The following is a 13,363-nucleotide window of genomic DNA, read 5'->3' as shown; positions in this document are numbered from 1 at the left end:
CTCATTGGATGAGCCGCGTGCGGGAGCTCAAAGGCGTTTGAAGCAAGAACATGGCGAGAGACGACGCTCGTTAGCGGCCAACCATTCATTGACCCGATTTATTGACTGCACAGAGGACAAACTACATCCATAAATATTGCCTATAAATATCCGATCATACAATAGCTTGTGTGGCACATGGACAATAGAACAAGGGACAGCAGATCCAAACTTCTCATCTGTTAGCACGTGTCCACGTTTAACGTCATTCAAGAAGCGGGATGTCTCGACTTCACCGACGTCCTGGGCGGGACCTGCAGATGAGGTCCCGGCAGACGGTGGTCGAGTCCAGTGGAAAGTGGGTCGGGTCGCCGCTCTGCTGGGAGACGCCACCCGCGGTGTGGTGCCTTCTGCAGGTTCAAACGTCGTCGAAGATGCGGCTGCGAGATGACGACATGGACAGGTAGCGTCCGCCCGTGGGTCTGGACCGCAACATAAACAACAACCAGGGGCCGTAAAGAGGAAAAATTCTGCATAACTAAGGCCTGTTACACCCCCCCCCCCCCCAACCCCCAAAAAAGTTCTTGACAAAAATGGGTATAATGCGTTTACCTCCCTGGATCGCGATCGTCTGTGTCGTCCGCTAAAGAATCGGCGGTGAAGTCCAGAGGTTCTTGGTCCTGGAGAAGCTCTATGCGGTCACGGTCCGCTCGATTGGCAGAACGGCCAAACTTGCCCGCTGGACACAAAAAGCGCATGGCGGCGTCAATGCTAACTGGGCGACGCAAGCTAACGGCTGCTTTTCGCCATCATTCATCAGCAACAACGCTAAAGAGAAAGCTCCAGAGAAAGTCATTCCTTCTAGTCAGAGAAACCTTTGGAATGCATCAGCGGGATCGGAAGTTTTTTTTGCTGCTCTGAAGCTCGGACGCATTCACAGATCGAAAACCAGTAGACGTTCGTTTTCCAACATCTGTAGTGTACTGAATCAAGCGATCTGGAAAAAGGAGGCAATGTGAGCAAATGAGTGCTGACGTCTGTTGTTGGCGCCGTCCGAGTAGCTGGTCTCCTTCATTTCGTGGCTGTTCCTCCCCCTGGCGCTCAGCTCCTCCCTTGCGTTGCCGTAGCGCTCCTTCCACTCCTGAAACGCACGCACGGCCACCCTCGCCATCAGAGCCACGAATTGGAGGCCACTCTCTGACCTTCAGGCGGCGTTGACTCACACGTCGTCTGTTCTCGCCGTCTTCCGTCCTCTGGCGCTTTCGCTTCTCTGCGGGCACACAGACACAAGGGGGTGGGGGGGGTTGACGGCTCACTGTTGCGCGAGCGCGCTAAGCATCGGCAACGGCGGAGTGGCACGACACCGACCTCGGCGAATCAGCTCCTTGCCCTCGTCCACCAGGTCCGACGTCAGCTCGCTGTCGCCCATGAACTGCTGGAAGCCGAGTAGGTTGAGCAGGTGGGTGCCCAGGCTGAGCGCAGCAGACGGGAGACCCCGTATCATCTCTGACATCGCCATTTGGCAGGAGCGTCTTCATTTGACACGTGGTACATAACAGTCCAGTTTGCTTACCTGAAGTAGGTAGCGATGCACAAGATGACGATGAGCATGGGGTAGTAGATGTAGAAGCCGTCAGCCACGAAGGACAGCACGCGCATGGAGCCCATGATCTGCCAGACAGGAAGTAGAGGTGAAGGCCGCCGCCCACGCAGGAAGGAAAGTCACGGAAGGGCGGCTTACGGAGGTGTAGGCCGTCTGCTCTTTGTGCTGGTGCGATATGGCAGCGTCCATGTGGATGAGACCCAGGAAGTTGAGGCACAGCGGCGGCGTCAGGCGGCAGAAGAGCCTAAAGGGCATGGCCGCCAAGTCAGAGATGACCTCGGGGCGCTGGGGTTGAAGGTTCGGGTTGCTCACATGCCGCTGAACTGCAGGCTGTACGCGTCCGTCTGGTGATGCGGCGCCAGGTAGTAGAAGTTGAAGACGCGGATGCGGAACACGGTGGAGTAGACGCAAGTGCACAGGAAGAAGATGGTGATGAAGCACGCCACCTGGTGGACACGCAGAGCGCAGCAGCTAGCTGTCAAGGTAACGGGTGAGACGGGATTGTGTCCAGCGCACGGAGGTTTGTGACTACGGTAAAATCGGGCTCCATTGAACGTTTCAGGTTCACCTTTTTTCCTCTACCGGCCTTTTTTAGGGTGTAATTCCTCTGTCAGCCACTAAATGGTGGCACACAGTAGTATTTAAAGTGCCGGCTAATTTTCGCTGAAGACGACTGCATGTGGAATCCTGTTCAATCCTGCTTTTTCTGCCTACAGAAGCCGATGCCTGCTAGCTAGCTAGCTAGCAAGCGGACAACTTGGCTTCTCACCTGGATGTAGACGTAGTTGTAGTCGCGTTCGGCCAGCTGGATGAAGACGGCGAAGAGCGACAGGACGGGTTTGGTGCTGAAGAAGGTGCACTCGGACCAGACCACGGCAACGCTGAACAGCGCCAGGACCACGGCCAGAGCGCGGTAGAAGCCGCGCTTCAGCAGGCACTCCCAGTACCACTCTAAGACAAGTAAGTTGGACTTTTTGTTGATCGCGCTTTCTTGGAACGGCTCCCCGGCCGCTCTCCAGGAGTGGATGGATTTGCGAACTGCGGGGGGGGGATACGGACCCGCAGTGGGCGTGTACACGTATCTGCAGAACCACCCCGGGGGGTCGGTCGGGGGGAAGCTGCGGACGAAGCGCCGCGAAGAGCTGCTCTCGTTCTTGGCCACGTCCTCCAAGTGGAAGGCTTCCTGCAGGAGCATGTGCCACTGCACGCGCGTACGCTTCTGCCGCTGAACGGCGTAGATCACCTGCACGCGAAAACGCGTCAAGGCGGCGCCCGAGCTACACGTCGGCCGCTTGTTGTTACCTGCTTGTGCAGCTTGACCAGACTCCTCTCGCTGGGGAACGTCTGCTTGTCCTCAAAGTCCTCGTAGTCGTCCATGTTGCGGCCCAACTTGTCTTGGTAGTCCGTCGGGCACTGAGGGGGCGGGGCCAGGGTCGGACGGGTGAGGGAAGGCGGTGGCGGCGCGGTGTCACGGCATAGACGCGACTCACCTTCCTGAGGATGGTGTCGACGCACTTCCTCAGAGGGTGGTTGTACTTGATGGCCTCGCTCACTTTTCTCACCTCCTGGCAACAGCGCACGAGTCACAATTAGGAAAGGGGGAAAAAAGGGGGGGGGTTCGAGAATTTTTTCTGGAGGAAAGTTGATTTCCGAAAGAATTTTACATGAGGGATTTGGCAAGTGTGCCAAATAGGACTCTTGATTTGGGATTTTACTGGAAAAAGTATCGTTCGTGCACACTTATAAACAATTCTTCTCATCGGAAGCAGACATTATTCGTATAATCTGGACCTTCATTCACCTCCATGACGTCCTCCAGGTTCTCCTCGGCGTCCGCCTTCTCCGTCATGAGCTTGGAGGCCTTGAAGTAGGTCTTGAGGAGCATGTGTCCGTGTCTGGAGGCATTCCAGTAGGAGCGCGGGATCTCCACCAGGCCGTAGCCCAGCAGCAAAACCAGCAGGAACAAACCCCAAGTGTTGGCCGCCGTGATGCCGATGGTCTGCAGCTGGTACCTGATGATCACCGCGCACCGGCTTCAGAACTATAGGATTCGGCGGCGGGGGGGTTAACGCCAACTGGGAGTCGGGCTCTGACCAGGACAGGTGCCAATCGGGATGGACGGCCACGTAGATGAGCAGTGAGCCGAAGATGAGCAGGTAGCTTCCGTAGTAGATGGCGTTCTCGATGAGGGCCGTCTGAACCTTCCCGGCCATGGAGAAACCGCCCGAGCGTGCATACGACTGCATGAATGGCAGCAGCAACCTGGGCGACATCAGCGCGGCGTCCGTCATCGCGGGCCGATCGGCGGTCGCCACCCGCAGCCCGTCAATCGCTGCCCACCAATGACACCCCACCTCCTGATCACCGCCCGCTGATCGCCACTCAACCCCCCAACAATTGCCGCCGTCACGCATACTGACCAGGTTAAGCACTGGGATGTCCAGTAGACCACCCGCCAGAAAACGGGCATGACGCCGTCGGGGATGTAGCTCCACGGTTTATAGCACGCCAATCGCGAACTGCGGGGAGGAAGCGGGGTTACGCCAAGTCGGAAGGCAGGCCACACAAACGCATCGGCCCTGCGCCAACCTCTGAGTGGGTGCGGCGGATGCGTTCCCTGACGTCTGATTGGACAGGGGAGGGCCCGTGGCGTGAACTTGGCGGTCCGTGCGGCACTGATTGTAGATGGTCTGCAACAGGGCGGAGTTTAGACGGGCGACTGACAACCGGCGTGCCGTGAGAGATGCTCGGGCCGACCGTGGTGACGTCGAGCGGCAGGATGAAGACGATGAGGAAGCAGAGGTACCAGGCCAGCAGCGTTCCAAACAGGACCATCCGCTGCTGCTTCCGGAAGTCTCCGTAGCGATGCAGCAGGAAGAGTGCCAGGAAGAACACCACCACCATCTCCACGCCCAGCGCCGCCCCGCTCATCCTGACGCGCCGGCCTCAGGCCACGCCTCCGACGGTAAGAAATCTAAGAAAAAAGATTCATGTGACCCCCCCAGAAAAAAAAAACGTGCGGGGTGCTAACACTCTACGGAAAACCCAATTGACCGGCTCGCAAAAATTTAGGATTAGCATCATCTTTTCAAATAACAAATCTTCACACACAAATGCTATATGGATTCATTTAGACGACAATAACGATCCTTCTTAATGAACAAAAAACAAATGCATGCATAAAGTGCGCTATTTTCTCATTTTACTTTTTTTAATTTCATGTAAGTGCATCTCCAAGCAAGCACCACACTGCCACTAAGAGGCCAAAGTGCACACTGCGCGGGAACACAGGATACTGCATGAATGATTTTTTTTTTTTTTGGTTGCAATTATTTTAATATAGTCAATATTCCTCTGCCTGTTCCAAATGTATTTTCTATTGAGGTTGTATTTAAAGTTGAGTTACTTTATCAAGGCTCAAGAATAACTTGGCACTTTTTTTTCTTTAGTTCACCACAACAAAACTTAGATTCCAGTGCATCACGTCATTTTTTTTTAATTTCCGAGTTTGATCGTTTGTGCGTGTTTTCATTAATTGCATGCATGTCATTAACATTCCTAGACAAGCGACATCTTTCCTGACGTCACTGCGAGATGATTGACAACGTGATTGAAACTATTCAGTAGCTTCGCACGAATGTTTACAAGCAGGCAGCAGCAAACGATTCCGTTTGAATTAGTAAAAGGAGAAAAGGGTCAGGATTGTTCCTGCTAACTCGCTCGCTAGCTAGTTGGCACGGCCTGGAATAATAGCAGCTGGAGACGTTTGGACTCTTACCGTTCCTTATTTGTCCGCTTGTATCAAGGCGACTAAGTCACCCCTTTGAACGCTCGCCGGTAATCGAATAAAATTAAGGCGACGGAGAGCGCAAAAACACCGCAAATTGGAGCGCCGCTGTCATCAGCCGTCACGTCCGGGTTGGGGTTGACGTCAATATTACTGACGCGCATGCGCAATAGTTACCTCCTTGCGAAAAACAAAACAATGAACAAACGAGGCCTGATCTTGAAATCTGTACTTAGTGCAGCAAATTGGGTCCCACATGACTTAGAGCCATTTCAAAGTACTGCGAACCAGCCAGCGGTTCCTGGAGGTCAAAGCCCCCCCCCCCGCCCCCGCAAAAAATAAAAATAAACTGGACGAGGGCGTGTATCTCAAAAATATTCTTAGTGCAGTCACTCGTACCTCAAGGCATTATTGTTTGTAACTAAATTACTCAAATGATTTAGGATTAAAAACAAGAGATAGACGAGAGATTTAGATCTGAATTTTAATGTTTCGGAATAGCAAGTTTTCGGATAACAATTTTTTTTGATGTTATTTTCCACTTTGGTTTGATGACAAGTTTATACAAATGAAATGCTTATTGGCTTCATGCGTTCATGGAGACAAGAAGTGAAGTCTTTATGCTGAACTAAGCAAATCTAACGCCGTAATATTTATCACATGTCTATATATACAATTAACTTACAGTGCGGGGGGGAAAAATAAGAGACCGACATTTTTTTTTGTTCTGTAAATAAATTACAATATTGGGAGGTGGAAGTGACATCAGTAGTTGCCAGGCTCTCCTTGCCCTGGTGAGGATGGAGGTTGGCATGGTGTTGGGAGTCGCCGGAGAACCTGCGCTCACCTGGGTCGCCTCCGGCTACGCCGACAATACCAAAACCTAAAGAAACGGATCATTTTGCAGCGGTCTCCATTTTCGTCCAAGCCAAATAAATACATACACACACAGGATCTTTTGCCGTTTCCACGGTGACACGCGGAGGATGTATGGGACTGCGCCTCTAGCCCGCCTTGGCCTCCAGCAGCAGCAGCCTCAGAAGTGTCCGGGCGGCGGCCAACAAAGCGCCGTGCAGCGCAAACTGGGCCACCAGAGCGCCGAAGCCACGGTAAAAGGCGGCCCAACCTTCTTTGCGGCGGATGGAGTGGAAACAGTCGGCCGCGCCGTCGTACTGCGTGTTGACCGGCAGCACCAGCGGGCTGCCGCCGTTACCCGCCGCTACGCCATCGGTGGCATCGATGATGGTGCGGGTGCCCTGCAGGCTGAGGCGGTGCAACACCGTTTCCAGCGGGAAGGTCAGCGCGTCCGCAACTAATGAGCCCAACCACGCTGCCGCCAGCTCCGGGAAGTGGGTCTCCAACGGGTCCGCCGGCGGGTCGGCCGAGCCCTGCCGCCGTTGCTTGGCGCGCCGGTGCAGCCACAGGGCGGCGCGCTGCACGGCGGTGGCCGCTGCATAGCGCAGGACGGCGTGACACACGGCGGGAAGCAGCAGGCAGCTGAGAGGGAGCAGGCGCCGACTGTGTGGGGCGCCCATGCCCAGGAGGCGGGCCAGACCTTCACGCACGCAATCCAGCAGCCCCGATGACGACTCGTCGCGCACGATCTCGCTCTGCGGAGTCACGGGAAGTCACATCACCATCCTCCCAAGGTTGAAAAATCATCTCCCCGCCCCCACATAAATATGGCATGTGACGGCATATGATAAAAACTACGTGAACTGTTCAAAAATGCTAAAGATGTCAAATTCCTCAGCGAAGCCTTTCTGCACATGTCCGTCCACTCTTTGCAGTTCAACGAAAGGAATGGATGAAGGCCTCACCTGCACGGTCTCGATCAGGCTGGAGCAGTAGAAAGGAAGCGCCACCACCGCAGTCAAACTGCCAACAGGAAGTCACACTTGGTGTCAAAACAAAGGTACCGGCGATGGTCGATACAAAATGTGATGCTCTCCGGCGATTGACGAAACTGTTGCCGTTTTCCGATTAATACGTCTAAAAAGAGAAAAAAAAAACAACCAAACAAATACAAACCCTTTGAGTAGGAAATGACCGGCCAGCTGTTTAGCGCTCCAGCGGTGAGGAATCTCCCTATGAGCACAAACGTTTGGTATCAAGGCTGCGCCGTGAGCAGTAAAAAAAAAAAAAAAGAAAAAGGCATGACTGCTGCCGGTTACCTCGGCAACGGTGTGAACTCGCTGATGATGCCCTCAGCTCCCAGCGTGACGCCGTGCACAATGAAGGTGCTGCCCATCCCCTTCCACAATGCCCTGGGACCCTGTACAGCAAAACCTTCAGTCGCCATGGTTGTACAAATTTGTATATTTTATTTTTTTTTTCCAGACAGAATTTGCACAGGAATTAACAACAACAACCAAATAGTTGGACTTTTCACCTTCAAGATTGGCTTTTTAACAATCGTTTGGCCGGGTGATCGCTCACATCACGGGTGGCATACCTGAGCTTTGCTGATGGCGTACATGACGGCGAGTGCGCTGAACGGCATCAGGTGGTCACAGCGCGCGTGGTAGTTGACCTGCGGGGAAAAACAAAATAATTCGTGGGTGCGGGCGGCCTCAGGTGGATGTGGGGGAGGAGGCGCGAGGTCAAGGGTCACCTGACACTGCCGGCGAAAGACCACGCACGGATGAGTCAGCACGTTTTCTGCAAACAGACTGCGCGACCGCGCGCGTTAGCGGCCGACCTTCACATTGACAACAGGTCATCATCGTGACATCATCATGATCACCTGACGAATCCGATCCCAAAACCTGTGAGGCGATTCAGCTGCTCTAAAATCACAAACGTACAAAAAAAAGTGAATTACTTCCACAAATTATTTTAATACAATAATTGGAGAAAATATGGCCAAGACATTGGCCACTCCCGTTATGTGTGTGTAGGGGGGGGGGGGTGAATGGACCAGGAGACGAAGGGCAAGACGCCGGCAGGTACACATTTGTAGTTCTAAAACGAAGCCCCGCCCTTTCACCTCACGGCTGAAATTAATTAACCGAGTGAACCTAACCTATTTTAAGTAAACTGACTAAGGTAGCTGAGCTAAACAACGATGGGCTGACGCTAAACTAGGCTGAGCTAAAGTAAAAAGCGTTTAACTAGGCTAGGCTAAGCTAAGCTACTCACCAGGCGGAGGCGGGCCGCCAGCCTGCGCCGCTGCCGCATTCCAATCGCGCTCCCCAGTAGGTCCCCCAGAAGCTCCCGGCGGCTCGTCGTAGAGCGGCGTCCGCTCTCCGGTGTGGAGGTTGCGGCTCCCGGGGATATCTGGCGGCGTAGTGACCCAGTGGAGAGGCTGCTGCGGCTCCGCGCTCCGGAGCGAGTAAGCCGCCGAATAGTGCGGCTCATCCCGGTTGCCGCGGTAGGTGAGCCCGTCGAAGCTGTCCGGTCGTCTGGACGCCATGAGAAAGGGGGGCCGAGAGAACCAACGAGGACCACCGCGGCGCAAATTGTCAGCCCGTAAACATTGATGGACGACCCGGACGGACGGCGACCTGTCACCCGTGGCACCTCTGACCCGGAACCTGTAGCTGAATCTAGCGTGTGTCCTACACTGCTTAGCGCCAAGTAGCAGACTGTGGCGGACTACGGAACAACTTCTCATCCTGTGCACTGGTAGGAGACTTAAGCCTTTTGTTTTCTCCGAATGTATAGTATGTAGTATAAAAAGAAACAAGTACAGTAAGTAAGGAAAATTGGAAAACAATTCACAGTGGGTTTGTTCTTCTGTCTAAATACTGTATGGGCCATGGATGCACAACTTCCATAGTGGTTCCGAAGCTGCGCTTCGCACTCATGGAATGTGACCAAACAATGCCCTGTGAGCTGAGGAAGCGAGTCTGTCCTGTGGGACACAGCATTGAGCCAAGACCAAATTAGGTCAAACCCTTCTTTCATCTCATAAAAACAGTGAACGTTGAGGTATCCCAGTTTGTCAGGTTAGTCTAAACTAAATTGGAAAAAAAGCATGAAAATTTAGCAATTATAAACAACATCAAATATTGTTTGAAAAAATAATCATCTCCACTGACAACATTCATGTATCAAATCAAACCGAACCGTTTTGCATGATTTTGATAACAAGTGGGCAAGAATGCAAACAGGAAGTGGACACTTACAAATTTTATTTGTTTAAGTGATTCCAGCATACATAACTTTTCTTTCTTAATCTTCTCCATCAAGATTGGTCCCTTCGCTTGACAAGACAATTTGTCTCATTGAACATAGAGACTGTTAAGGCAGTGTGTGTCTTTAAGGCCCGTATAACCTTTCAGAACCTCCCCTAAAAAGTAAACATTTTGGTTTCACGTCTCTTCATTACATATACTAAAAACCAAACAAGAAAATGTAGTCAGTCTGATTGTATCAAAGATGCTAAACAAATGGATAAAATGTGTAATGGCCGCTTGCTACGCTAACAGCTAACATTGAAACTAGGAGCAGGTTGTTAGCATTAGCGTCTGATGTCATGGCACTTGAGAACAAACAAAAAAAAATAAACACATTTAGAAACACTCACAATTAACACAATTAACCACTAACATGATGTCACGAGTGTGCACACTTCTCAAAACGTTCACAAATCAGCGGCTGACTCGTGCGTGCAAATCAAGCTACATACTACAGTTCCCATCGCATTGGTTGGACCTCACTTCCAATCATCCCAAGGTTTTCGTGCTAACCATCTTACAGCAATGTTTGTCGGCGTCTCCGCCAGCTAAACAAACTGATGACAAGAAGTGTTAATGACGGGAAATCGCTAATGACAGTGCTCCGTGATATCCACCACCACCGCCTTGCGCCAACTGAACAGGAAGTAGCCGGCGCCCGCGCCCGCTGCCACTGCCATGCACAGGTACGCGTTGTATGTCATGAAGACCAACATCAGCAGGTAACTGACCACCACCTGGATGATGTGCAGCAGCGTCTGCAGGAAGTGGGAGGGGCTTAGCATCCTCTGCCTGACAACAAAACAGGATAGCATTAGTACTTAGCATGAGTAACCCAAGTCCCCTAGCAGGCAACTTGGTGACTGAAAGGAAAAGAATACGATGGAATATCTTTTCGTTTTCACGGTACGTGGGGTGGTTCTTCACCGGAGTATATCCACTGCTAGTGCTGCGAATACGTGTGACTTAGTAACGACTAACATAAGCGGCTCAGCTAATGCATGTCAATTTTTAAGTGCAACCCAAATGAGGATAAGTTTTATCGCAAACAGTTGTTATCAATTTCAACATAGGCTAGCGTGATGATATTAGCATTAGCGTGTGTTCGGCATGCAATACCCGACAGTCTTGTGCGTCTCCATGAGTATAGTTCCATCCGCGCCGGGCAGCGGCATGCAGTTGTAGCGCACGTTGACTTGGCTGCGCCGCAGCAGCGCCTCCCGGCCCATCTTCAGACCCTCGTACAGGACGGCCAACAGGAACACGCCCAGGCATGCGCCCACCATTTCTGATTGGAGTACACGAGAGGATGGGGAGGAGTCAAGTCAAGGGAGAAACAGGAGGAGGAGGAGTCAAGGTGGCGTCACGTCACCTCCGGGCGAGTTGATGAGAAGTCCGCTGAAGAGCAGCTCCACCTTCTCATAGCCAAAGTAGAATGTCATTGCCTAGGACACCGCATGAGCATTAGTGTGTGACGTGGATGTTCCACGTTAGCGTGTTCGCATAAGAACGTCCCCTACCATGCCTCCATGTCCCTCGTGTCCACCATGTCCTCCATGGCCCCCTCCAGCAGCTCCGCCTCCGTGGTCATGTCCGCCCCCATTTGTAGGCATGGGCGTGGCCACCATGACGTGACCCGGGTGGTGTTCATGGTGGTGGTCGTGGCTCATCTGCATCAAGCTGTGATTCATGGCTGATGCAAGCACATACACAACTTGAATTAAAAACCTCAAAATTTCTTCGTTCTCAACATAAAACAAGAGGAGCCATCAAAAGAAAAGTTAACCAAAAAAAGACAAAATAATACAAAACAACACATGAGAATCGTGCACTCTTAATCGCTTTCCTGCATACACTTTGTTGTCTGAAGTACTTATAAATGAAAGAGGAGTGAATCAAAGTCTCCTTTTCACCAGTGGATCACGGTCCAGTTTAGTAGAGTCTAGTCTAAATCTTTTACACAGTCCAATCCAGTTTAGCGAAGACTAGTCTGGTCCAGTCTAGTACAGCCTAGTCCGGACTAGTCTAGTCCCATTTAGTAGAGCCTAGTGGAGTCCGGTCTAGTCTTTGACCTTTAGGCAGGCCAGTAGAGTCGAGTCTTGGACCAAGTATGAACCTCAGCCCAGACTAGTGCAGTTCCCCTAGTATTGACGTCAAGTGAAAAAGTAATTGAAAGTTGGAAAATAGAAACAGGAAAATGCCAACAAGGCGTGGACCAATCACCAAGCAGCCTACTCTTCAATTGTATCGCAGAAAAACAAAACTGACTCTTCACATCAATGTCTGTTCTTTAGCAGGCAATCAGGCCACCCTTGTTGCCGTGACAATGAAAGTGAAGCTGCATCTTCAGTGACGGTCAGCAGGCACTCGGCTGTAATCCGATTGGCCAAGTGGCCGCAGGCAAAAAAAGAGGGCAATGGCCAATCAAATCAGAGCTTGTTCAGAGAAGATGACGCTTTTCTGTAGCGGAGCAGCACCGTTAACACAAGTTGTCCTTTATTGGGAAAAGATCGCGCCTCATTCTGTGCACTAAAAAGGTCAAAGTAGGGCTGTTTGGAGAATCAGTCACTTATTTCATATACAGTCCATTGAAATAGTACCTAAAAATCATTTTGTAGAGATCAGGGACTAGCGAATGAGTGAATGATTCATCTGCTGGTCGACCTACCTTTGACCTTTAGGCGCACTAACTACTCCTGCATCAACCTTTGACCTACATAGACATGCACACACTGACACACACACACACACATACTGTATGTGTATGTGTATAAATATATAGACACTGAACAGAGTGCTGGCGCTTGGAATTGAAGTTGATCCAAAGAGGAAAGGAGATGAACAAAGATCTGTATTCGTCAATGGAAAGCTTCTTGTTTACGTTCAAACTTAGCTTGTAGCTTGAGTTTGACTCCCTCCTCTTTCATCTTTAACTGCTTCAAAGTACAAAGGTGAACAAAAAAATAGTTGTTACGATTGTATTATTGTCGATACATTACGTAATGTGTTCGATTGTAGTTTTGTTATGTTAAATGTTCTCTAAGCGCTTCGTTACAGCTACAGCTCTTGTGAAAGCACTATATAAATGGTGTGTGTGTGTGTGTGTGTGTGTGTGTTTGGCGGGGGGGGGGCATTGCTTGAACTTGGCATATTGCCGGTATTTATTTTTTGTTTCATGTTATTTTCATGTTTCATTTTACCCACGTCGACAGTGAAAACAAAAATATGTTCTCAATTTCCATACGAGGATCAATAAATTTTAAATCTAGACAAAAAACACATTTTAAATCAAGAAATATACATTGTTTTATCTTCTCCCCATTGTGTTACATCGATTTGTCTCATGGTTAATTTATATTTATGTGCTGACGAAGTAAAAGGGACAAATAAATAAGAAGTGACAAACTAAATTGGGTTATCTTAACTGGACAAACTAAGGTGTGCTAACTATGTAGTCACAAAGTAAGCCTGCAGAGGTCAATGACATGAAAACCAACTCCACTGACCTGGAAGACTTCCGGGAATTCTTCCACGAGGCAGACAAAAAACGGAAGAAAAAAGCGATGTGGATAGAAGAATATGGCAAAAATTGTGAAAAAAAGACAATGTGGTAGTGCAGTTAGGATCGTCGTCGGTTCTGTTGCCCGTCTGAGGGCACGGTGGGGGGGGGGTCACTTCCGTAGGTGACGTCATCACGCAGCGCTCACATGAGGGGCCCGACAAATAAATGGACCAATTGGATCACGCTTACCAATAATAGGCGTGTCTTGATCGGAGCCACGTAGCCCGGTAGCTACGGCGAAATCACGTGGC

The 13,363-nt window shown here is 50.8% G+C and overlaps 3 protein-coding genes and 1 long non-coding RNA gene across 6 annotated transcripts; 1 reads left to right on the top strand and 3 right to left on the bottom strand.

The window, feature by feature from the left end:
* Window positions 1-66: 66 nt before the first annotated feature.
* lmbrd2b (LMBR1 domain containing 2b) lies at window positions 67-5,517 on the bottom strand. Its single transcript, XM_052050645.1, has 18 exons — window positions 5,361-5,517; window positions 4,340-4,556; window positions 4,172-4,272; window positions 4,003-4,101; window positions 3,677-3,844; window positions 3,384-3,594; window positions 3,073-3,147; window positions 2,885-2,995; window positions 2,642-2,825; window positions 2,352-2,533; window positions 1,895-2,028; window positions 1,721-1,826; window positions 1,553-1,650; window positions 1,348-1,451; window positions 1,203-1,249; window positions 1,015-1,120; window positions 592-718; window positions 67-461 (listed from the first exon to the last, which is right to left on the bottom strand). The coding sequence occupies exons 2-18, from the start codon at window positions 4,511-4,513 to the stop codon at window positions 398-400; spliced, it is 2,091 nt and encodes a 696-aa protein (XP_051906605.1). The 5' UTR covers window positions 4,514-4,556; window positions 5,361-5,517; the 3' UTR covers window positions 67-397.
* A 322-nt stretch (window positions 5,518-5,839) lies between these two features.
* Window positions 5,840-8,996, bottom strand: slc25a46 (solute carrier family 25 member 46). 3 transcript variants are annotated; one of them, XR_007959804.1, is made up of 8 exons: window positions 8,511-8,996; window positions 8,116-8,158; window positions 7,825-8,041; window positions 7,544-7,644; window positions 7,401-7,457; window positions 7,190-7,247; window positions 6,314-6,979; window positions 5,840-6,231 (listed from the first exon to the last, which is right to left on the bottom strand). XR_007959804.1 is itself a non-coding variant. In XM_052050722.1 (8 exons), the coding sequence occupies exons 1-8, from the start codon at window positions 8,983-8,985 to the stop codon at window positions 6,374-6,376; spliced, it is 1,476 nt and encodes a 491-aa protein (XP_051906682.1). In that variant the 5' UTR covers window positions 8,986-8,994; the 3' UTR covers window positions 5,840-6,373. The 3 variants fall into 3 exon arrangements, 2 of the variants coding, with proteins under 2 accessions (XP_051906682.1, XP_051906680.1); XM_052050722.1 differs by having other exon boundaries at window positions 5,840-6,979; window positions 7,825-7,902; window positions 7,984-8,041; window positions 8,511-8,994; XM_052050720.1 differs by having other exon boundaries at window positions 5,840-6,979.
* LOC127591160 (uncharacterized) lies at window positions 6,896-7,399 on the top strand. The gene is made up of 2 exons (XR_007959832.1): window positions 6,896-7,018; window positions 7,160-7,399. It is a non-coding gene; the product is annotated as an uncharacterized LOC127591160 (long non-coding RNA).
* Window positions 8,997-9,488: 492 nt separating the features above from the next.
* On the bottom strand, window positions 9,489-13,239 carry slc31a1 (solute carrier family 31 member 1). The gene is made up of 5 exons (XM_052050871.1): window positions 13,057-13,239; window positions 11,071-11,243; window positions 10,923-10,995; window positions 10,670-10,838; window positions 9,489-10,342 (listed from the first exon to the last, which is right to left on the bottom strand). Exons 2-5 carry the CDS (start codon window positions 11,239-11,241, stop codon window positions 10,141-10,143), a joined length of 615 nt encoding a protein of 204 aa, XP_051906831.1. The 5' UTR covers window positions 11,242-11,243; window positions 13,057-13,239; the 3' UTR covers window positions 9,489-10,140.
* Window positions 13,240-13,363: the final 124 nt, after the last annotated feature.

The sequence above is a fragment of the Hippocampus zosterae genome, chromosome 18, assembly GCF_025434085.1.
Source record: "Hippocampus zosterae strain Florida chromosome 18, ASM2543408v3, whole genome shotgun sequence".
Lineage (NCBI taxonomy): Eukaryota > Metazoa > Chordata > Actinopteri > Syngnathiformes > Syngnathidae > Hippocampus > Hippocampus zosterae.
Note: the sequence above shows the minus strand (reverse complement) of the source record. Positions and strands in the feature narration are given on the sequence as shown.

Coding starts and splice junctions, on each gene's coding strand:
- slc25a46 (XM_052050720.1), bottom strand. CDS start 8,985: ATGAGAAGTTGTTCCGTAGTCCGCCACAGTCTGCTACTTGGCGCTAAG. Junction 8,042..8,115: donor TTTGGGATCGGATTCGTCAG/GTGATCATGATG, acceptor GCGGTCGCGCAG/TCTGTTTGCAGAAAACGTGC. Junction 7,248..7,400: donor GGTCATTTCCTACTCAAAGG/GTTTGTATTTGT, acceptor TCCTGTTGGCAG/TTTGACTGCGGTGGTGGCGC.
- lmbrd2b (XM_052050645.1), bottom strand. CDS start 4,513: ATGAGCGGGGCGGCGCTGGGCGTGGAGATGGTGGTGGTGTTCTTCCTG. Junction 2,534..2,641: donor CGTGTACACGCCCACTGCGG/GTCCGTATCCCC, acceptor TACTTGTCTTAG/AGTGGTACTGGGAGTGCCTG. Junction 719..1,014: donor GGACGGCGCCAACAACAGAC/GTCAGCACTCAT, acceptor TTTTGTGTCCAG/CGGGCAAGTTTGGCCGTTCT.
- slc31a1 (XM_052050871.1), bottom strand. CDS start 11,241: ATGAATCACAGCTTGATGCAGATGAGCCACGACCACCACCATGAACAC. Junction 10,839..10,922: donor TCTCATCAACTCGCCCGGAG/GTGACGTGACGC, acceptor TACTCCAATCAG/AAATGGTGGGCGCATGCCTG. Junction 10,343..10,669: donor GAGACGCACAAGACTGTCGG/GTATTGCATGCC, acceptor TTTTGTTGTCAG/GCAGAGGATGCTAAGCCCCT.